General features: G+C 54.6%; 1 protein-coding gene across 1 annotated transcript in view; it reads left to right on the top strand.

Moving 5' to 3' along the window:
* The first annotated feature begins 440 nt into the window (after positions 1-440).
* LOC129697682 (MAM domain-containing glycosylphosphatidylinositol anchor protein 1-like) overlaps positions 441-24373 on the top strand; it is a 41167-nt gene continuing 17234 nt past the window's right edge. The window contains 6 exon segments of the mRNA XM_055636390.1: positions 441-549; positions 4544-4683; positions 12562-12736; positions 20451-20521; positions 20523-20651; positions 21014-21146. Of these exon segments, the coding sequence (XP_055492365.1) occupies positions 441-549; positions 4544-4683; positions 12562-12736; positions 20451-20521; positions 20523-20651; positions 21014-21146 (757 nt within the window).

The raw sequence follows: 24373 nt of genomic DNA, 5'->3' as shown, positions 1-24373 counted from the left end.
AATGGCTCCAAAATTGATTTGGCATAAGTGTCTTATCACCAAAGGGTGACGGTGGAGGACATGACGTGGCATGACATGTTGGGCACCCTCACAGTTTGGTATTTACCTCAATGATGTGGATGTGAATGTGGGAAGTAAGATTAGTGTGTTTGCAGTTCAGACAATATGTGTTGATAGTGAGGACAGTGGCGGACTGGAGGGAGATTTTGATCAGTTGGTCGGGTGGGCTGGACAATGGCAGCTGGAATTTCTCCTGGTCGGTGGGAGAAGTAATGAGGGTGCGTGGCACACACAATGGATGGTTGACCCAGTCTACTGAGGGACAGGCAGAGCCGCCTCATCTGGAGATGGCATCTCAGGGAGATACGGTGGAGAAGGCAGCATCCAGGATACCTGTGGGACATGGGGGGGGGGCATGTGATCAGTGGGGGGATACTAATATGCAAGGGCAGTTTGAGATCAAGGAGGAGGTCATATTGGAGCTCTTGGAGAGCATTAAGGTGGATAAATCCCTGATACTTGATGGGACCTATCCCAGGTTATTGAGAGGTGACAGAAGAAATTGCAATAGCATTGATGGAGATTTTTGAGTCTTCTCTAGCAACAGGCGAGACCCCGGAGGACTGGAGAGGGGCCAATGTTGTGGCTTTGTTTAGGAAGGGAGGTGGGGGGAATCCAGGGTCCTCATGTCAGTGGTAGGGAAACTGTTGGAGGGAATTCTTCGAGATAGGATTTACTCCAGTTGCTTCCTGCACTGGCTTGTACGCGGCAGGTCATGTATTACTAACTTGGTCACGTTTTTGAGGAGGTGACGGAGGCAAACAATGAGGGTCGGGCAGTGGGTGTACTTATACAACCAAAGCAGAACAAAACAGATCAATACAATAGGGCAATTGTCATGGGTAAAGTGTACAAGACCCTTAACAGAATCCAAGTGCAGGTGGGCTCTTGGGCTCCAAGTGCATGGCTCTCTGAAAGTGGCAGCACAAGTAGATAGAGTGGGAAAGAAGGCTGATTATGGTATGACTACCCAGACAGACCAGGGCCAGATAGACCAGGGCCAGACTGACCACAGACAGATAGACTGGGGACAGACCATCCGAACCTAATAGAGAATTGAGATAAACAGGAAGGGGAGAGAGCGAGAGAAAGGAAGTAAGAGAGAGTAGATGAGAAAGGGGAAGTAGACTAGGGAGAGATAGAGAGAAGGGAGGGATGGAGAGGGGGGTAGAGAGGGAAAGGATGGAGAAGGGAGTGAGGGATGGAGATGGGAGGGAGGGATGGAGATGGAGGGAGGGATGCAGAAGGGAGGGAGGGAGAGGAGATGGAGGGAGGGAGGGACGATGGAGGGGATTGGGGGGAGTGTGAGGAAGGAAGGGACAGAGAGGGGGATAGGACAGTATGAGAGGGAGGGGAGGGAGAGGGGAAGGAGGGAGTGTGAGAAGGAGGGAGGAATGGGGAGAGTGTGTGGAAGGAGGGAGATAATGGGGGGAGAGGGATGGAGAGGGGGTGTGGAGGGAGTGTGAGAGGGAGGGGAGGGAGAGAGAGGAATGGGGGAGTGTGAGGAGAAGAGAGAGGGCGAGGGGGAGAGAGGGATGGAGAAAGTGTGAGAGGGAGAGAGAGTGAGGGGGGTGGAGAGAGTATGAGGGATGGAGAGAGTGTGAGAGGGGGGTAGGGGAGAGAGAGGGATGGAGGGAGTGTGAGAAGGAGGGAGAGAAGGAGAAGAAGGGGGGGGGGGGGGTGGGGATGGAGTGTGAGAGGGGAGGGGAGGGGAGGGGGGGGAGTAGTGACAGAGGAAGGAGACCGAGTAGCGGTGCGCGGCGCCGGAGCGGAGAGCGGGCGGCAGCGGGAGAGACGGACACGCAGGAGTCGGCTGAGGCGAAGCGGGGACTTGCCGGGAGCCGGAGCCGGAGCCGGAGCCGAGTCCGTGTCGGGAGCCGGGAGCCGGGAGCCGGGAGCCGGGAGCGGGATGGAGCGCCGGGTGTTGCGGGCTCTCACTCTCGCTCTGCTGCTCGGCACGGCGAGGGGACGGGGAGTGTACGGGAGGTGATGCCCGGGACCGGGGACCGGGGACCGGGGACCGGGGGGGAATCCCGGATACGAGACCCAACACTCAACACACCCGGAGAGCAAAGGAGAGAGAAATAGAGAATGTGGTGGGGAGAGCGAGGGGAAAGAGGAGAGGGGTAAGTGGATGGAGAAGAGGGGAGAAGGGAGAGGAAAAGGGTGAGGGGAGTGGGAGGAGAGGAGCGGGGAGAGAGGGAGCGGGAGAGAAGGAGGAGGAGCGGGTAGAGAAGGGAGGGGAGGGAGAGGGAAAGAGAGGAGGGGAGAAGGGAGAGAGGGGAGGGGAGAGGGAGAGGGGTGAAGAGTTAGGGAGTAGCGGGAGCGGAGATTGGGAAAGGGGAGGGGGGTGGGGAAGGGAAAGGGGAGAGATGGGGATATGAGAATGTGGGGGGGGGGGGTGTGAAAGGGGGAGTGGAGGAGGGGGATTGAGGGGAAAGGGGAGGGGGGGGGCAAAAAAGGAGAGAGCACAGGGGAGAGGGAGAGAGCGGGGCGCAGGGTGGAAAGCAGCACAAACCCAAAGCCAATATAAAGACAGGAGTGAGAAAAGAGAATGACGAAGAAGACTGGGAAATGACCCCGCCCCCCACCACACTGACCCCCCACACACTGACCCCCCCCCCCACCACTGACCCCCCCCCACTGACCCCCCCCCACACTGACCCCCCCCACACTGACCCCCCCCCACACTGACCCCCCCCACACTGACCCCCCCCCCACACTGAGCCCCCCCCACACTGACCCCCCCACAGTGACCCCCCACACCCCACCCCCCCCCCTTACCCCCCCACCCCCACTGACCCCCCCCACACTGACCCCCCCCACCACACTGACCCCCCCACTGACCCCCCCACTGACCACCCCACACTGACCCCCCCCCACACTGACCCCCCCACCCCCCACCCCCCCCCACTGACACTGACCCCCCCCCCACACTGACCCCCCCCACACTGACCCCCCCACACTGACCCCCCCCCACACTGACCCCCCCCACATGACCCCCCCCCCCCACACTGACCCCCCCACACACTGACCCCCCCCACTGACCCCCCCCACACTGACCCCCCCCACACTGACCCCCACCCTGACACACTGACCCCCCCCACACTGACCCCCCCACACACTGACCCCCCCCACACTGACCCCCCCCCACTGACCCCCCCCCCCCCACACCCTGACCCCCCACACTGACCCCCCCACACACACCCCCCCCCACACTGACCACCCCCACACTGACCCCCCCACACTGACCCCCCCCACACTGACCCCCCCACCCTGACCCCCCCCCCCCACACCCCCCCCCCACACTGACCCCCCCCCACCCCCCACAGTGACCCCCCCCACACTGACCCCACCACACTGACCCCCCCACACTGACCCCCCCCCCACACTGACCCCCCCACACTGACCCCCCCCACACTGACCCCCCCCACACTGACCCCCCCCACACTGACCCCCCCACACACTGACCCCCCCCACACTGACCCCCCCCACACACTGACCCCCCACACTGACCCCCACACTGACCCCCCCCCACACTGACCCCCCCACACGACCCCCCACACTGACCCCCCCAACACTGACCCCCCACACTGACCCCCACACTGACCCCCAACACTGACCCCCCCACACTGACCCCCCAACACTGACCCCCCACACTGACCCCCCCACACTGACCCCCACCACACACCTCCCCCCCACACTGACCCCCCCACACACTGAACCCACCCCCCCACACACTGACCCCCCCACACACACCCCCCACCACACTGACCCCCCACACACTGACTGACCCCCACAGTGACCTCCCCCCACACTGACCCCCCCACACTGACCCCCCCCACACACTGACCCCCCCCACACACTGACCCCCACACTGACCCCCCACACTGACCCCCCCACACTGACCCCCCCCCACACTGACCCCCCCCACACTGACCCCCCCCACCTGACCACCCCCACACTGACCCCCCCACACTGACCCCCCCACACACTGACCCCCCCCCACACGACCCCCCCACACTGACCCCCCACCCCCCACACTGACCCCCCCCCCCCCCCCACACTGACCCCCCCACACTGACCCCCACACTGACCCCCACACTGACCCCCCACCCCCCACACTGACCCCCCCCCACACTGACCCCCACACTGACCCCCACACTGACCCCCACACATGACCCCCCACTGACCCCCCACACTGACCCCCCACACTGACCCCCACACTGACCCCCACGCTGACCCCCACACACTGACCCCCAACACTGACCCCCACAACACTGACCCCCACACTGACCCCCCCCAACACTGACCCCCACACACACTGACCCCCCCCACACAAAGACCCCCACAACACTGTCCCCCCCACACTGACCCCACCCCCACCCCACTGACTCCCCCACACTGACCCTACACTGACCCCCACTGACCCCCACACTGACCCCCCTCCCCCACACTGACCCCCCTTTCTGTCCTCCTCCAGCCCCGGCCAATGCACGTATCGTCCACTCAGGCCAGGCATGTGTGGTGAAGGACGACAACCTGAGCGAGAGGGTCTACACCATCCGTGAGGGCAGCACACTGCTGCTGGTCTGCCTGGTCACCGGGCACCCCCGCCCACAGGTAGGGACACCCGGCCGGGGAGGCCCAGCAGAGGAGGGGGGGGGGGGGGGGAGGGGTGTGTGGTTTCAGGGTGTGCCAGGTCAGGTGAGGGAGGTCTGTGCTGCCGGGTGGGGTGTGGATGGCATGAGGGTGCGGTGTGTGTGTGGTGTGTTTCAGGGTGTGTGTTGTCAGTGAAAGAGTCAGTGGTCGGGGGAGCTGGTACAGACTCCCAGCCTCTCCCCCCCCCCCCCCCCTCCCCCCCCCCCCCCCCCCCCCCCCACCCCCCCCCCCCACAGTAGGGGGAACAGACCCATCCTCTCCTCGTATCTGAAACACTCTCAGGCAATGTCCCGTTGAATCGCCTCTCAGCCTTTCCACCACAGCAGTGACCAGAACTGCACACAGCACTCAACTGAGGTTGAACCGCTGATTATGGCCTTGCTGCGATTGTCCCTTCATCAATATTCTTAATTATCTTCTCAAAAAACTTACCGTTGGGACATGACCTCCCCTGCACTAAACAGTGCTGACTCTCCCAATCACTCCCTGCCTTTCCAAGGAAATATACATCTTGCCATCAGAAGCTCCTACAAAAATGTCACTTCCACTGTTGCAGGGTTCACCAGCCTGTAGTTCCTGTCTTATTCCTGCTGCCCTGTTTCAACAAGAGAACATCAGCTATCCTCCAGCCTCTGATATCTCACCCGTGGCCAACAAAGATGCACAAATCTCCATCGGAGCCCCAGCAATCTCCACCCTTAATATCCTGGCAGAGATCCCACCTTCCCTGGAGATTTAGCCACCTGACACGTGCCAATATCTTCAACACCTCTTCCTATCTGGTGTGAACATGCACCAGAATATCAGCATACACCTTTCCTCACCCTCCACATCCATCCCCCTGGTCAATACCAATGCCAAGTGTTACTCCACAAACAGACTTCCCCCATTGCTCCTTGGGTGACCTGTTCCTCTCCACCTGCCCTCTTGCTTCCAAGACACAATAAAAGGTTTTAGCATGCTCCTAAATCCTATTTGCCAAGGTCATTTCAAGGCCTCCTGGTTCATTTCTGAAACTTTCTTATAAACGTTCTCACCAGGGTCTCCTCCATACCCCGCAACACTGCTCTCTCTCCCCATTATACCACTCGGAACAAGGGCAGAGTCCCCCCAGTCCTCACCTTCCACCCCACTAGCCGTCACATACAACAAATAGTCCTCCGTCAGTTTCTCCACCTCCAACGTGACCCCACCAATCGCCACATCTTCCCATCTCCCCCCATATCTGCCTTCCGCAAAGACCGCTCACTCCATAACTCCCTTGTCAATTCTTCCCTTCCCTCTCGGTCCACCCCCTCCCCGGGCACTTCCCCTTGCAACCGCAAGAAATGTTACACTTGTCACTTTACCTACCCCCTTGACTCCATTCAAGGACCCAAGCAGTTGATCCAGGTGCGACAGAGGTTCACCTGCATCTCCTCCAACCCCATCTATTGCATCCGCTGCTCTAGACGTCAGCTGATCCACATCGGTGAGACCAAACGTAGGCTTGGCGATCGTTTCGCCGAACACCTCTCCGCTCGGTCCGCATTAACCAACCTGATCTCCCTGTGGCTCAGCATTTCAACTCCCCCTCCCATTCCGAATCCGACCTCACTGCCCTGGGCCTCCTCCATGGCCAGAGTGAGCACCATCTGAAATTGGAGGAGCAGCACCTCATATTCCGCTTGGGCAGTCTGCACCCTAGCGGCATAAACATGAATTCTCCAATTTCCGGTAGCCCTTGCTCCACTTCCCAACTCTCCCTCAGCCCTCTGGCTCCTCCTCTTCCTCTCTTCTCCCCCCCCCCCCCCCCAGATGCTGCCACACGCGCTGAGTTTCTCCAGCATTTTTGTCTACCTTCGATTTTCCAACATCTGCAGTTCCTTCTTGAACGTTCTTATATATCCCCTATAAACCTCAAGTTACTTGTTCAATTCCTTCTTATTTCCGATCAGACCTTCGATTTTCTTTGTTAGGTACATACTTCCTTGAAAGTGGACACAGGTAGATAGGGTGGACAAAAAGGCTTTCTGCACCTTGGGCATCATCAGTCATATACTCAATACTCGCCCCTGAATATTGGGTCTAGATATGACGTTGGTGAGGCCACATTTAGAGTATCGTGTTCAGTTTCGGTCACCGTGTTAATGGGAAAATGTTGGAAATGGTGCTGAGAAGATTTACGAGGATGTTGCCAGCATCACGAGGGCCTGAGCTGCAGGGAGAGGTTGAGCAGGCTGTGTAAGAGGTGTACAAAATCATGAGAGGAATAGATCGTGCAAATGCAGTCTTTTGCCCAGAGTAGGGGAATCTAGGAGCATAGGAGCAAGGTTTAAAGTGTAGGGGGGAAACGTTTAATAGGAATCTGAGGTGTAACTTTTTACACAAAGCCTGCTGGGTGCATGGAACAAGCTGTTGGAGGAGGTAGTTGGGGCTGGGACTATCACAGCGTGTAAGAAACATTTAGACAGGGTATATATGGATATGTTGGGTTTGGAGTGATATGGGCCAAACACAGGCAGGTAGGACTAGTGTAGATGGGTATGTTGGTCGGTGTGGGCAAGTTGGGATGAAGGGCCTGTTTCCACACTGTATCACTCTGTCACAAAGGTTCCCTGAGCTTGCCATCTTTACCTCCCACCCGTACAGGAACCTGCTGACTCTCAGCTCGCTTTTCAACACCTCCCATATTTTGCTCCCAACACCTGCTCCCAATCCATCTCTCCCCAGTCCTGCCTTACAATCTCAAAATCCCTCCTCCCCCAGTTCAGAGCTCTAGCTTGAGGAGCAAGCTTTATTTGTGACCTCCTTGAAGCTTACCATCTGTGGCTATGTTTCCAAAGCGGTTCCTCCACAGATACTTCAATCACTGCCCATTCTCATTCCCTATGGTCAAGCGCGGCCATCCCCAGTAGGACTCTACAAACTGCTTCAGAAACCACTCATGGGTTATTTTACAACTTTTACTTTAGTTTAGTTTTGTTTATTGTCAGGTGCAGTGAAGAGATTTTTGGTTGCATGCTATCCAGTCAGCGGAAAGATCACATCAAGCCATCCACAGTGTACAGATACAGGGTAAAGGGAATAAAGTCCAGTGTTGTTCGATTAACGATATCCCGAAGGTCTACTTTAAGGTAGATAGCAGGTCAGGATCGCTCATAAGGTGATAGGATGGAAAGTTGTTAACAGCTGGGATAAAACTTTCCCTGAATATGGAGATTTCCACACTTCTGTACCTCTTGCCTGATGAGAGGGAAGGGATTGGCTGGGATGAGACTGGCCCTTGATTATGTTGGTGGCCTTGCCGAGGCAGCGTGAGGTGTAGATGGAGTCAAAGCAAGGGAGGTCGGTTTGCATAATGGTCTGGGCTTCGTCCACAATTCTCTGCAATTTCTTACGGTCTTGGATGGAGCTGTTCCCAAACAATGCCGTGATGCGTCCCGATAAGATGCTTTCTATAGCAACATAGAAACATAGACAATAGGTGCAGGAGTAGGCCATTCGGCCGTTCAAGCCTGCACCGCCATTCAATATGATCATGGCTGATCATCCAACTCAGTATCCTGTACCAGTCTTCTCTCCATACCCCCTGATCCCTTTAGCCACAAGGGCCACATCTAACACCCTCTTAAATATAGCCAATGAACTGGCCTCAACTACCTTCTGTGGCAGAGAATTCACCACTCTCTGTGTGAAAAATGTTTTTCTCATCTCGGTCCTAAAAGATTTCCCCCTTATCCTTAAACTGTGACCCCTTGTTCTGGACTTCCCCAACATCGGGAACAATCTTCCTGCATCTAGCCTGTCCAACCCCTTAAGAATTTTGTAAGTTTCTATAAGATCCCTCCCTCAATCTTCTAAATTCTAGCGAGTACAAGCCGAGTCTATCCAGTCTTTCTTCATATGAAAGTCCTGCCATCCCAGGAATCAGTCTTAAAGAAGGGTTTTGGCCCAAAACGTTGCCTATTTCCTTCGCTCCATAGATGCTGCTGCACCCGCTGAGTTTCTCCAGCTTTTTTGTGTAACCCAGGAATCAGTCTGGTTTCTATGCCGCATCTCTGGAAGTTGGTGAGATGTTGGGAGAACTGCCTCCCATCCAACTTATGCAATCCCAGCCAACGTTGGGAAAGTTAAAACACCATTGCTTTGATGGTCTCCTGCCATCTGCCTACATTTCTGTTCATGTAAATCCTGCTGACTGTTGGGAGGCCCACAGTATAAACCATCAAAGTGATCGCCCCTGTGTAACTCCACAGTCCCCGTCCACGTCAGCACATTGGCCGATTCACCCATGATGTCCTCCCTAGCCTACTGCTGCCATGCTCTCTGTGATCAGCAAGGCAACACCGCTTCCCTTTCACGCCCTCCTGTGTTAGCCAGGGCACTGAGCTGCCAGCCCTCACCATCCCACCACCATGCTTCCGTGATTCCAACAGCATCACCACCTCCTTGCCCTCAGCCCATCTGTCCCACCCGTCAGGTTGCTTGCGCTGAAGTGAATGCTGCTAATCCTGCCAGCTCCTTCACACTCCCCATCCTCCCTCTGCTCTTAGAACATAGAACAGTGTAGCACATGATGCCAAGTTAAACTGATCTCATCTGCCTGCACGTGATCCATATATTCCTCCGTTGCCTGAATATCCACGCGCCCATCTGATAGCCTCTTAAACACCACTATCGCATCTGCCTCCACCACCACCACCCCTGGCAGCGCGTCCCACAGGGGAAAACCGTGACCCGCACATCTCCTTTAAACTTTGCCCCTCACCTCATCTCACTGGGCCTTCCTATTCTGTTTTTGAGAAGGAAAGGCTGCACCTGAACTGAAGGGCAATCAATGGGTTTACTGGTGCTATTGGGGATGTGTGGGGGGGAGGAGGGGATTTAAAATGGTGATTGAGAGCAGGATTCACGCTGGCAGTGGACCAGGTGGGGAAGTGAGGTATGTCAATGTACAGAGGCCTGTTTCTGTGCTGTGCAACTCTGCGAGGTCGCAATGCACTTAAGGTCTTGAGCTAAAGATTAATGCAGTGCCACCTCCTGGATTATATACAACCTTCCTCCCCCCCCACCCCCATCCCTTCCCCATCCTGCCCGAAACCGGAGCGCCCGGAGAAAACCCACGCGGTCACTGGGGAACGTACAAACTCCGTACAGACAGCACCCGTAGTCAGGATCAAACCCGGGTCTCTGGCGCTGAGAGGCAGCAACTACCGCAGTGCCACTGTGCCCAAAAGTCTATCCCATTTGCCTGACCAGTCCGAGTCGTGACATTAACACTCTGGACAGTACAGTGTCCACTGCTGGCACTGACACTGGACAATAGAATAGAATAGAATAGAATAGCCTTTTATTTGTCATTCAGACCGAAGTCTGAACGAAATTTAAGCAGTCATACATACAATAAAAAACAATAAACACATATTTACATCCACCACAGTGAGACCACCCAACATCTCCTCACTGTGATGGAGGCAAAAGTCTTAGGACTGCAGTCTCTTCCCTCCTCTTCTCCCTCTGCGCTGAGGCGATACCCCCCCCCCCCCCCCCCCCCCCCCGATGTTATAACTGTCCCGCGGCTCAACACCGCGGCCCGGGGTGGTCGTACCCTCTCCAGTAGGTTCGGGAGTGGGTAGGATGTGCGTGTGGGATTATGTAGGAAGGGTTTGTAGGGAGAGAGATTGGTGTGTGGGCGGGCAGTGCAGACCCCAGGCTTTCCCCCAGTGTGGGGTGGTGGTGGCCACGCAGAATGGGGGAGGGGGGGGTGTGAGGTGTGTATGTAAGTGTGTGTGGAGGTGTGTGAGGGTGTGTATGGTGGTGCGTGGGTGAGGGGGTGGTGAGGGGTGTGGTGGGTGAGGGTGTGTGTGAGGGGGGTGTGTGAGGGGGTGTGTGGGGTGTGTGTGGTGTGGATGGGGGGTGAGGGTGTGAGGGGGGTGTGTGTGAGGGGGGTGTGTGAGGGGTGTGTGTGGGGGTGTGTGGGTGTGTGTGTGTGTGGGGGTGGGTGTGGGTGGGTGTGGGTGTGTGTGTGGGGGGGTGTGTGGGGGTGTGTGTGAGGGGTGTGTGTGGGGTGTGGGTGAGGGGGTGTGTGAGGGGGTGTGTGAGGGGGTGTGTGAGGGGGGGTGTGTGAGGGGGTGTGTGTGAGGGGTGTGTGTGGGAGGGGGTGTGGGTGAGGGGGGTGTGTGAGGGGGTGTGTGTGAGGGGGTGTGTGTGAGGGGGGTGTGTGACGGGGGGGCTGTGGGGATGGGGGTGTGTGTGAGGGGGTGTGTGAGGGGGGTGGGTGAGGGTGTGTATGGTGGTGTGTGGGTGAGGGGGGGTGTGTGGGTGGAGAGTGTGTGAGGGGTGTGTGAGGGGAGTGGGTGAGGGTGTGTGAGGGTGGTGTGTGGGTGGAGGGTGTGTGAGGGGGTGTGTGAGGGGTGTGTGTGAGGGGGGTGTGTGTGGGGTGTGAGGGGGGGGTGTGAGGGGGTGTGTGAGGGGGGTGTGTGTGAGGGGGGTGTGTGTGGGTGTGTGGGGGGGGGTGTGGGTGTGTATGGTTGGGGTGTGTGGGTGAGTGTGTGTGAGGGGGTGTGTGAGGGTGTGTGTGAGGGTGTGTGTGAGGGGGTGTGTGTGAGGGGGTGTGTGTGGGGGGGTGTGTGGGGGGGTGTGTGAGGGGGGGTGTGTGAGGGGGGGTGTGAGGGGGTGTGTGAGGGGGGTGTGTGTGAGGGGGTGTGTGAGGGGGGTGTGTGAGGGTGTGTATGGTGGTGTGTGTGAGGGGGGTGTGTGAGGGGGTGTGTGAGGGTGTGTGAGGGGGTGTGTGGGGGGAGGGTAAGGATGTGTGAGAAAGAGTGCACAGAGCATAGGGAAACATTGGAGACCCTCAATCACTCTCTCTCTCCCCCACCAGGTGTGGTGAGGGGTGTGAGGGGTGGAGGTGTATTTGGGGGGGGTGGGGGGGGGTATGTGAGGGGGGTGTATTGGGAACGGGGGTGGGGGGGGGGGGGGGGATAATGGAGACTTTCCCCCCTTTCTCTCCCACCTGGTGCGGTGGGGAGTCTGAGGGAAGGGAGGTGTATGGGGCATGGGGGGCTGTGGAGACCCTCTCTATCTCTTCTGCCAGTGCTGAGATGCGGGGGTGTGCGCGGATGGGGAGGGGGGGCGCTTTATGAGGGAGGTGTTATGGATTCTATGGGGGGGGGAGGATCGATGGGTGGAGTGTGAGGGGAGGGGGTGTTTGGGCATCGGTGGAGACATAGAAACATAGAAATGGAAATTAGGTGCAGGAATAGGCCATTCGGCCCTGCACCGCCATTCAATATGATCATGGCTGATCATCCACATCAATATCCCGTACCTGCCTTCTCTCCATACCCCCTGATCCCCTTAGCCAGAAGGGCCACATCTAACTCCCTCTTAAATATAGCCAATGAACTGGCCTCAACTACCCTCTGTGGCAGAGAGTTCCAGAGATTCACCACTCTCTGTGTGAAAAAAAAAAGTTCTTCTCATCTTGGTTTTGAAGGATTTCCCCCTTATCCTTAAGCTGTGACCCCTTGTCCTGGACTTCCCCAACACCGGGAACAATCTTCCTGCATCTAGCCTGTCCAACCCCTTAAGAATTTTGTAAGTTTCTATAAGATCCCCTCTCAATCTTCTAAATTCTAGAGAGTATTCTAGAGAATTCTAGAGACCCTCTGTCTCTCCCGTCAGATGTAGTGGGGGGGGGGGGGGGGATGAGGGAGGTGAGTGCTTGGGGCGCGGGGAGCATTGGAGACCCTCTCTCTGTCTCTCCCGTCAGATGTAGTGGGGGGGGGGGGGGGGGGATGAGGGAGGTGAGTGCTTGGGACATGGGAAACGTTGCAGACCCTCTCTCTCTCCCGCCAGGTGCGCTGGACCAAGACGGTGGGCAGTGCGTCGGAGCGGCTGCAGGAAGGCTCGGTGCTGAACGACACGCTGCGGATCGCGGCCATCCAGCGCGGGCAGGGCGGCCGCTACTACTGCAAGGCGGAGAACGGCGTGGGAGGGCCGGCCATCAAGTCCATTCGAGTAGATGTCCAGTGTGAGTCCACTGCCCTCTGACCTCTGCACTCGCAGCTCAGCTGTCTCACTCACCAGCCCAATCGTCAGGGTCAAGGGTCGGAGGTACTGGGTCCCCCAGCAGGGTTCATAGGTCGGGGGGTCTCGGGTCAAGTGTTCCAGGTCCAGGGTCAGGGTTCAGAGATCTAGGATCAGGGGTCCTGAGCAAAAGGGCATGCGGCTTCTTAGGTTGCCAGGGTGAAGGGTCTGACTAGGGAGAGGGGCCTGTGTCAGCAGTTGGAGGGGTCAAGGGTCAGGGGGTCCCGATTCGGGATGTGTTCCTGGTTCTGGGGGACAGCTCCCGGAATAAAGGGAGAGAGATTTGTTGTCGGGGAGGAGTTATAGGTCACAGCTTAGGGTCATGGAGAGGGTTCAAGGGTCAGGAAGAGGGGTCATGGGTTCGGGGGTGGTTATGGGTCAATGGGGTCTCTTGTGTTAGGGAAGGGGAATGGGTAAGAAGAGGGATCATAGGTCAGATGGAGTGGACATGGATCAGGGGAGGTGTGTCATAGAGTTATGGGTTACTGGGGCTCATGTGTTAGAGAGGGGCCATGGGTCAGGAGGAAGGGTCGTAGGTCAGAGAGAGGGTACATGGTCAAGGGGGTGGGTCATAGTCATGTGGAGGGTCATAGGTAAGGGGGAGGGTTCCTAGGTCATGGGGAGCATGCAGACTAAGGAAGTTGGGCTCCTGGGGAAACCTTGGTTGGTGGGATCCCCCTCAGCTGCCGGGCTGGTGTGAGAGACATCTGACCTCAGGAGTCCGGGGAGCAATCTGTACGGCATCTACTCCCCAATGGACCTGGTCCAGTCACAGCACTCCATCTCTGCAGACCAATCACAGCTCTTCCTCGCCTCAACAGACCAATTCCCATTCTTCCTTACCTCATCAAACCAATCATTGTTCTTCCTCAGCTCAGCAGACCAATCCCTATCTTACTTCAATACACCAATCCCCATCCTCATCTCAATAGTCCAATCCCCTTCCTTCCCTCAATAGACCAATCCCCAACCTTCCCTCAACAGAAAAATCCCCATCCTCACCTCAATAGGCCAATCCCCTTCCTTCCCTCAATAAACCAATCCACTTCCTTCCCTCAATAGACCAATCCCCATCCTCACCTCAATAGACCAATCCCCATCCTTGCCTGATCAAACCAATCACATGCCTTCCTCACTTCATCAAACCAATCCACTTCCTTCCCTCAATAGACTTGTCCCCATTCTTCCAAACCTGTCCCCATTCTTCCAAACCAATTCCCATCCTCACCTCAGCAGACCAATCACAGGCCTTCCTTTGCTCAGCAGACCATCCTTCCCTCAACAGACCAATCCCCATCCTCACCTCAATAGACCAATCCCCATCCTTCCTTCAACAGACCAATCCCCATCCTCACCTCAGCAGACCAATCACCATCCTTCCCTCAATAGACCAATCCTCATCCTTCCTTCAATAGACCAATCCCATCCTTCCCTCAATAGACCAATCCTCATCCTTCCCTCAATAGACCAATCCCCATCCTTCCCTCAATAGACCAATCCTCATCCTTCCCTCAATAGACCAATCCTCATCCTTCCTTATCTCATCAAACCAATTCCCATCCTTATCTCAGCAGACCAATCACAGGCCTTTCTCTGCTCAACAGACCAATCCCCATCCTTAGTTCAATAGACAAATGATTGTGCATTCTCACCTCAAAAGACCAATCACCGCCCTTCCTTACCTGAGCAGACCATTCACGTCTTCCCATTGGTAGCATGGGACCCACCAATTCCAGGTCTGCCTGCCCATGGGTTGCTGAGCTTTGGCATTGGTTCTGGATCGGGGACGAGGGTCCACACTGGGTGTTGATGCTGAGACTCCCACTGCCAGGGCACCAGAGCCCAGCACTCCATCCAGTGGTGGTGCTGGAATGAAGAGTGTGCTTTTCAGGAGTTTTTTGAAAAGATGACAAAGGAGATCGATGAGGGTAGGGCATTGGATGATCTCTACATGGTTTTTAATAAGGCATTTGATGAAGTCCCCAATAATACGTTGATCCAGATCAAAATGCACAGGATTCACGGTGACTTGGTCATTTGGATTCAGAACTGGCTTACTCACAGTGTGAAGAAGAGGACTGACCCGAAGTATCCTTTGTTATTCCCTCCACAGATGCTGCCTGTCCTGCTGAGTTACTCCAACACTTTGTGTTTTGCTCAAGATTCGAGCATCTGCAGTTCTTTTGGTCTCCACTCAGAGAACTCAGAGGGTTGTAATGGAGGGGGGGATGTCTGTGACCATTGGAAATCCGCGGGGATCTATATTGAGACCTCTGTTGTGTGTGATAATACAGAGAAGAATACAACACAAGAAAAGGCCCTTCAACCCACAACATCTAAGCTGAACACGATGCCAAGGCCAATTCATATCTGCCTGCACGTGATCTATAACCCTCCATTCCCTGCGTATCCATATACCTTAAAAGCCTCTTAAATGCCACTATCGAATCTTCTTCCACCACAACCCCAGCAGTCAGTTCCAGGCATCCATCATAATAAATCTGCCCCAACAGGGGTGGCACAGTGGCAGAGTTGCTGCCTTACATAGAAACATAGAAAATAGGTGCAGGAGGAGGCCATTTGGCTCTTCGAGCCAGCACCGCCATTCAATGTGATTGTGGCTGATCATCCACAATCAGTAACCTGTGCCTGCCTTCTCCCTATACCCCTTGATTCCGCTAGCCCCAAGAGCTCTATCTAACTCTTTTAAATTCATCCAGTGAATTGGCCTCCACTGCCCTCTGTGGGAGAGAATCCCACAAATTTACTCTCTGGGTGAAGAGGTTTTTTTTCTCATCTCAGTTTTAAATGGCCTCCCCATTATTATTAGACTGTGACCTCTGGTTCTGGACTCCCCCAAAATGTTTTCCTGCATCTAGCTTATCCAGTCCTTTTATAATTTTATACCTTTCTATAAGAGACCCCCCTCATCCTTCTAAACTCCAGTGAACACAAGCCCACTCTTCCCAATCTTTCCTCATATGACAGTCCCACCATCCTGGGGATTAACCTCGGGCCAGAGACCTGGATTCGATTATGACCATGGGTGTACGGAGTACCCTGTAACTACGTGGGTCTTCTCCGGGCGCTCCGGTTTCCTCCCACATTCCAAAGACGTGCAGGTTTGTAGCTTAATTGGCTTCTGTAAATTGTCCCAGTTGCGTAGGATAGGAGTAGTGTACAGTTGATCATTGGTCCGTGAGCCGAAGGACCTGTTTCTATGCTGTATCTCTAAACTAGACATCTCCTTAAAACGTTGCCTCTCTCGCCCTCTCGTATTTGACATTTCCATCCTGGGGAAAAGGTTCTGACTGTTTACCCTAACTATTATGCCTCTCATGATTTTATATACTTTCATCAGGTCTCCGGAGCTCGAGAGAAAACAATCCAAGTCTGTCCAACCTCTCTACCTGTAGCTAATACTCCATAATCTGGGCATCATTCTGGTAAACCTTCTCTGCACCCTTTCTAAAGCCATTATCGTGATATATATAAAAGGCATTTATGCATATCACAAACAGCAGAGGTCCCAGCACAGATCCCTGCGGAACTCCACTGGTCACAGACCTCAAGCCTGAATATTTTCCTTCCAACACGACTATCAGTAAACCAGCATCAATCCAGACGACCAAGTCACAGTTAAACCCGTGCATGTTCATCTTCTGGATCAGCCCACTTTATCAAATGTATAAATGATTTAGATGTAAATGTGGATGGATTGGTTAGCATGTTTGCAGACAACTTCAAAATTGGCGGAGTTGCAGACTGTGGGAGAAGCTATCACAGTGTACAGTGGGATATTGATCTGCTAAGAAATGGGCCGGTGAAATGGCAGATGGAGTTTAATACGAGCAAGTGTGAGGTATTGTACTTTGGGAGGTCGAATGTAAAGGGAAAATGTACAATTAATGGCATGATGTACAGAAGGATCTTGCGGTCTCTAAGTTCACAGCTTCCTGAATGTAACAACATAAATATATAGAGTGGTACATAGAAGGCGTAAGGTATGCTTGCCTTCATTGGTACAAGAGTCGGGAAGTCGTAATGCAGCTCCAAAGGACTTTGGTTAGGCTGCATTTAGAGTATTGTGTGCAGTTGTGGTCTTATCATTACAGGAAGGATTGAAGAGGATGGACAGGAGGTTTACCAGAATGATGCCGGGATTAGGGGGTATTAGCTACAGGGAGAGGTTGGACAGACCTGGTTTGTTTTTCCTGGAGCACCAGAAGTTGAGGGGAGACTTAATAGAAATATATAGGGGCATTTTTGTGGGCTGAAGGGCCACTTCCTGTGCTGTAATATGATATATGTGATATATGCTATGTTCTGTGATGTATGAAGGAATTTACACTTAGAGGCAGAGAATATATGTGAGGTATTCATGAGAGGAACAGATCAGGTCGATGCACAGAGTAGGTCAATCGAGGACCAGAGGACATAGGTTTAAGGTGAAGGGGAAAAGATTTAATATGAATCTGAGGGGCAACTTTTTCACACAAAGGGTGGTGGGTGTATGGAACAAGCTGCCAGAGGAGGTAGTTGAGGCTGGGACTATCCCAAGATTTAAGTAACAGTTAGACAGGTACATGGATAGGACAGGTTTGACGGGATATGGTCCAAATGCAGGCAGGTGGGACTAGCGTAGCTGGGACATGTTGGTCGGTGTGGGCAAGTTGGGCCGAAGGGCCTGTTTCCACTCTGTATCATTCTATGACTCTACCGAACGAGTACTTTGTATCTGTATTCACCAAGGACAAGGACATGGAGGAAGGTGCGATCATGGAGGCTGATGTTCATGTTGGTATCAAGATGTAATGTTCGATCTCTTGAAGCACATTAAGAAAAGAGACAAGAGAGACATTTCTTGTCACATGTAACCAATTGGTACAGTGAAATTTGTGGTCACCCTACAGCCATACGAATAAAATAAAAAAGGTGGATAACTCTCTAGGGCCTGAAGAAATGAATCCCAAGTTATTGAGAGAGGCAAGTGAAATGATTGCAGGAGTGTTGACAAAGATCCTTGCATCTTCCCTCGCCACAGGTGAGATCCCAGAGGACCAGAGAGTGGCCAATATTGTTGCTTTGTTTATGAAAGGAAGCAGAGAGAATCCAGGGAATTATAGTCGGAGGTATGGAAAATATTGGAGAGAATTCTTTGGGATATGTTTTACTCCCATTTGGAAGAGAATGGTTTAATCGGGGACAGTCAGCATGGCTATGTGCGTGGCAGGTTGTGTCTTGCTAATTTGATCGAGTGTTTCGAGGAGGTGACCTGATAGTTTGGATTCGGAACTGACTGTCTGATGGAAGACAGAGGGCTGTGATGGAAGGACTATTATCAGGCTGGAGGTCTCTGACAAGTGGAGTGTCGCGGGGATCTGTGCTGGGACCTCTGCTGTTGTGATCCATGTATAAATGACTTGGACGTAGATGTAGGTGAGGAAGATCACAGCATTAGTACAAAGTCTCACACTGCTCTTGGTGTTTCTACTCCAATGCCTGTAGATGGGGCCCTGTTCCTGAGTTGGGCCTCACTGCCTGTTCTCCGTGCCCGGTCCAGCACAGGGATGTGTTCCCGTTGCCGTGGGAAGGTCTCCCGTTGCCAGGGGAGGTCTCCTGATGCCGGGGGAGATCTCCCGATGCCGTGGCTGTGGTTATGTCAGGCCACATTTGGCAGTGGTCCCTCGTGGCTAGGGAGGGCCTTGGTTGCCTGGGAGGGCCCTGGTTGTCGGAGAAGGTTGCTGGGGGCTGTCCCTCATTGCTGGGGAGGGCCCTGGTTGCCATGGAGGGCCCTGGTTGCCGGCAAGGGCCCTGGTTGCCATGGAGGGCCCTGGATGCCTGCGAGGGCCCTGGTTGCCATGGAGGGCCCTGGTTGCCATGGAGGGCCCTGGTTGCCATGGAGGGCCCTGGTTGCCATGGAGGGCCCTGGTTGCCGGCGAGGGCCCTGGTTGCCATGGAGGGCCCTGGATGCCTGCGAGGGCCCTGGTTGCCATGGAGGGCCCTGGATGCCTGCGAGGGCCCTGGTTGCCATGGAGGGCCCTGGATGCCAGGGCCCTGGTTGCCATGGAGGGCCCTGGATGCCTGCGAGGGCCCTGGTTGCCATGGAGGGCCCTGGTTGCCATGGAGGGCCCTGGTTGCTGGGAAGGGCCCTGGTTGCCATGGAGGGCCCTGGTTGCCTGCGAGGGCCCTGGTTGCCGGGGAGGGCCCTCATTGTCGGGGAGGGTCCTGGTTGCCATTTCCTTTTACAGGGAGGTTTATTTACACAATTAAACTAAAGCGAGACCGACCATCCTTCCCCAGGTCGCTCTCTGTATCACATTGTCACTCGAGGCAGCGTCCCATGGTGGCGGTTGATGATCGCTCTCTTGTGCTACGATGCCCAATTACTGGCCACAGTCCCATCGTGGGGCCTGGCTACATTGGCAGGGCAGGTTCCCCGTTGCCAGGGATGGATCCCCGATGGCCACTCACCGGCTCCCAGGGCGGTGACCTGTTGCTGGGGAGATTCCCTGTAGCTGAAGGGGGCAGTTTCCTGTCGCTGAGGACGGCTTCCCATTGCGGGGGGCAGGTCTCCTCTGCCTAGCATCACCCATTGCTGTGGTTCCACCGTTGCCGAGATTCCCCCATCGCCATAGTACCTCATTGCCATGGTTCACCCGTTGCCGTGGTTTTCCCATTTCCTCTGTGCCGAGATATCCTCTTGTTGCCATGGTTTCTCCGTTACCGTGGCCTCTGGGTTGCTGTGGTCCCCAGTTTCCAGTGTCCCGGTGTCTGTGCTTCCCCGTTGCCGTGTTTCTCCGTAACCATGGTCCAGGTTGCCGCGGTTCCCCTGCTGCCACGGTCTTGGTTGCCATGGTTCTCCTGTTACCATGCTCCCAGTTGCTGTAGTTCCCCGGTTACCATGGTCCCAGTTCCTGAGGATCACTAGTGATGGTCAAGGTCATGGTCATGGTTGCCGTGGTTCCTCCATTGCCATGGTCCCGGTTACCATGGTCCTGGCTGCCGAGGTTCCCCCGTTGCCATGGTCCCAGTTGCTGTAGTTCCCCCGTTGCCATGGTCCCGGTTGCTGGAGTTCCCCCGTTGCCATGGTCCCGGTTGCTGTGGTTCCCCCCGTTGCCATGGTCCCAGTTGCTTGGGTTCCCCCGTTGCCATGGTCCCGGATGCTGTAGTTCCCCCGTTGCCATGGTCCCGGTTGCTGTAGTTCCCCCGTTGCCATGGTCCCGGTTGCTGGAGTTCCCCCGTTGCCATGGTCCCAGTTGCTGTGGTTCCCCCGTTGCCATGGTCCCAGTTGCTGTGGTTCCCTCGTTGCCATGGCCCCGGATGCTGTAGTTCCCCCGTTGCCATGGTCCCGGTTGCTGGATGTTCCCCCGTTGCCATGGTCCCAGTTGCTGTGGTTCCCCCGTTGCCATGGTCCCAGTTGCTGTGGTTCCCTCGTTGCCATGGCCCCGGATGCTGTAGTTCCCCCGTTGCCATGGTCCCAGTTGCTGTAGTTCCCCCGTTGCCATGGTCCCGGTTGCTGTGGTTCCCCCGTTGTCATGGTCCCAGTTGTTGTAGTCCCCCGTTGCCATGGTCCCGGTTGCTGGTTGCTGTGGTTCCCCCGTTGCCCTGTCTCCCGGTTGCCGCCGGCGCGGTGTGATGGTGCCTCTGTGTTACAGACCTGGACGAGCCGGTGCTGACGGTGCACCAGAGCGTGAGTGACGTGCGCGGGGAGAACTACTACCGGGAGGCGCACCGTCTTCCTGCGCTGCACCGTGCAGTCAAACCCGCCCGCGCACTTCACCTGGAAACGGGATGGGCAACCCGTCACCCAGAGACAGGACCAGGGTGTCGACATCTACGAGCCCCTGTACACCCAGGTCTGTGCCCAGAGTGGAGTGGGTGGGTGGTGGGTGAGGAGAGGGGAGTTGAGTTGAGGAGGGCGGGTGGGTGCTCTGTGCTTAGAGTGCAGTGCGAGCGTGAGTGGTGGGGGGTTGAGGTGGGTGGGGGATCTCTGTGCCCGGGGTGGGAGTTGCCCTGTGCCCTTGCTCTGTCAATTGCCTGAGGCTCACAGATGGACGGGAAGGGGTAGAAACCCCCCCTCCCCACCGTGAGCAGCAGGGTAAAGAGCCGGTTCTGGGGGCAGGAGGATGTTGGGGCTGTTGGGCCAGCACAGAGCCCCTGGGCCGAGCGGCCACCCCTGGGGAGTAATGCTCTGACGGAAACTGCCTGTCGCTCTCAGGGGGAGACCAAGGTACTGAAGCTGAAGGACCTGCGTCCTCGAGACTACGCAAACTTCACCTGCCTGGTGTCCGTCCGCAATGTCTGCAACATTCCCGACAAATCGGCCTCCTTCCTGCTGAAGAACACCACGGGTGAGTAGCTGCCCTTCCTCCTTCTCCCCACGCCAACACGTACATACATCGGCCTGAACCCGGACAACGCAGAACCGGGGGGGGGGGGGGGACACATGGCAAGGATTGTGGGTGCACTGGGCTAGAGCAGTAGGCAGTTCACCCCCTCAACCCCCCCCCCCCCTTATCTCAAGAGTCCCAACCCTAAATGTCACCTATCCATGTTCTCCAGAGATGCTGGATTTTCCACCACTTTGTGTCTTTTTTTTGTAAACCAGCATCTGCAGTTCCTTTTGTCCACTTACCACACGTTGTCCTGCCCCTGAGGAAAGGTACAAATTGGTGGAGTGACAGCGAGTTGTGCCCCCACACCTCTTCCAGATTTCTCCCTCCCTACCACAATCGGTCTGAAGTAAGATCCCGATCCAAAACGTCACCGATCCCATGTTCTCCAGAGATACTTCCTGACCTGCTGAGTTACTCCGGCACTTTGTGTTTTTTCCCCTCGATATTCACCAGGATGTTGCCTGTGGCATTCCCGTTGTTCCTGTTCACAATTCGTAGATCCCACAGGCAGTGACCTTTCCGACCACTCTCCCATGTGGGACCTTGTCAACCCACATAAACATACACTGCCCTCGACAATACATGTTATATTATTTCTGTGGACATTTAGCCAAATTGTTCAGACAGGATCTCCTCCTAACATAACCAGGCTGACTGTCTTTGATTAATCTTTGCATTTTCACGTCTAAATTAATCCTGTCCCTCAGGATTATTTCCAGTTACTTCCCCACCACAGACATTTGGCTCGCTGGCTGGTAATTACCTGGCTTATCCCTGCTGCCTTTCTTGAATAAATGTTCCACATTTGCTGATCTCCACTCTTCCGGCACCTCACCTGTGAAGATTGAAAAGATCCATGTCGGGGCCCTGGCAGTCTCCTCCCTCACCCCCCCCACCGCAGTGTGACACACATCACAGCAGTACCTGGGGATATATCCACAATGAAACCTGTAAAGCCACACAGTTATCTCTTCCTGTTTGATGATAACATAGAATTTCAACTGTTCCCACCCCATTCCACACCACGCGGTCACAGGGAGAACGTACAAACTCTGTACAGACACCCCCCATAGTCAGGATCGAACCCAGGTCTCCGGCGCTGTGAGGCAGCAACTCTACTGTTGTGCCACCCTGCTGTAGTGTCCTCCTTGTTGAATGCAGATGAGATGAGTTTGTTTCAGAATCACCCACATCCTCTGACGCCTGCACACAGGACTTTGGCTTTGACCTTTAGCACAAAATGTCGGGCAATGGGGGCAGGTGTTGAGGTGGAAGAACAGGGTGTGGGAGAGGGCCAGGGTAGAAAGGAGGAGGGAAAGAAACAGGGGGTGGTGGGGGTTGTACATTATCTTAAATTGGAGAAATCAATGTGTGTGCCATTGGGTGTACACTAACAATGCAGAATATGTTTAAGAAGGAACTGCAGATGCTGGAAAATCAAAGGTAGACAAAAATGCTGGAGAAACTCAGCGGGTGAGGCAGCATCTATGGAGCAAAGGAAATAGGCGACGTTTCGGGTCGCCAGATTTCATTGTACTTCCCCTTTCCCATTTAGATAGTAATCTGCCTTCCTGTTTTTGATACCAAAGTGGATAACCTCACATTTATCTGCATTAAACTTCATCTGCCATGCATCTGCCCACTCCCCCGACCTGTCCAAGTCACCCTGCATTCTCATAGCATCCTCCTCACAGTTCACACTGCGACCCAACTTCGTATCATCTGCAAATTTGCTAATGTTACTTTGAATCCCATCATCCAAATCAGGGGAGATGCTGCCCGACAACTCTTATACCAAACCATCCCAGCACCAACTAGCACCAACTAGGAAGCGGTCCTCAACTCCCATCTACCTCGGACTATCTTTAATTCAAACCTCACCGGACTCCATCTTGCACTACATTTTATTTCCTTTATCCTGTGCCGTTGCACTGTGGATGGCTTGATTGTAATCATGGGGGTGGCATGGTGGCGCAGCAGTAGAGTTAGAAACATAGAAACATAGAAAATAGGTGCAGGAGTAGGTCATTCGGCCCCTCGAGCCTGCACTGCCATTCAATATGATCATGGCTGATCATCCAACTCAGTATCCTGTACCTACCTTCCCTCCGTACCCCCTGATACCTTTAGCCGCAAGCGCCACATCTAACTTCCTCTTAAATATAGCCAATGAACTCCCTCTACGGCAAGAATGTCTTTCCTCAGATTAGGAGACCAAAACTGTACGCAATACTCCAGGTGTGGTCTCACCAAGACCATGTACAACTGCAGTAGAACCTCCCTGCTCCTGTACTCAAATCCTTTTGCTATGCATGCTAACATACCATTCGCTTTCTTCACTGCCTGCTGCACCTGCATGCCTACTTTAAATGACTGGTGTACTATGACACCCAGGTCTCGTTGCATCTCCCCTTTTCCTAATCGGTCACCATTCAAATAATAGTCTACTTCCTGTTTTTGCCACCAAAATGGATAACCTCACATTTATCCACATTATCCACATTATACTGCATCTGCCATGCATTTGCCCACTCACCTAGCCTATCCAAGTCACCTTGCAGGCTCCGAGCATCCTCCTCACAGCTAACACTGCCCCCCAGCTTTGTGTCATCCGCTAACTTGGAGATGTTGCATTCAATTCCCTCGTCCAAATCATTAATATTGTAAATAGCTGGGGTCCCAGCACTGAGCCTTGCGGTACCCCACTAGTCACTGCCTGCCATTCTGAAAAGGACCCGTTTACTCCTACTCTTTGCTTCCTGTCTGCCAACCAGATCTCTATCCACATCAATACTGAACCCCCAATGCCGTGTACTTTAAGTTTGTATACTAATCTCTTATGTGGGACCTTGTCGCAAGCCTTCTGAAAGTCCAGATATAACACATCCAATGGTTCTCCCTTATCCACTCTACTAGTTACATCCTCGAAAAATTCTAAAAGATACGTCAGACATGATTTACCTTTCATAAATCCATACTGACTTTGTCCAATGATTTCACCACTTTTCAAATGTGCTGCTATCCCATCTTTAATAACTGATTCTAGCAGTTTCCCCACTACCGATGTTAGACTAACTGGTCTCTAATTCCCCGTTTTCTCTTTCCCTCCCTTTTTAAAAAGTGGGGTTGCTACCTTACATGGCCACAGACCCCGGTTTGATCCTGTCTACAAATGCTGTCTG

The sequence above is a fragment of the Leucoraja erinacea genome, chromosome 5, assembly GCF_028641065.1.
Source record: "Leucoraja erinacea ecotype New England chromosome 5, Leri_hhj_1, whole genome shotgun sequence".
Taxonomy (NCBI): domain Eukaryota; kingdom Metazoa; phylum Chordata; class Chondrichthyes; order Rajiformes; family Rajidae; genus Leucoraja; species Leucoraja erinaceus.
Note: the sequence above shows the minus strand (reverse complement) of the source record. Positions and strands in the feature narration are given on the sequence as shown.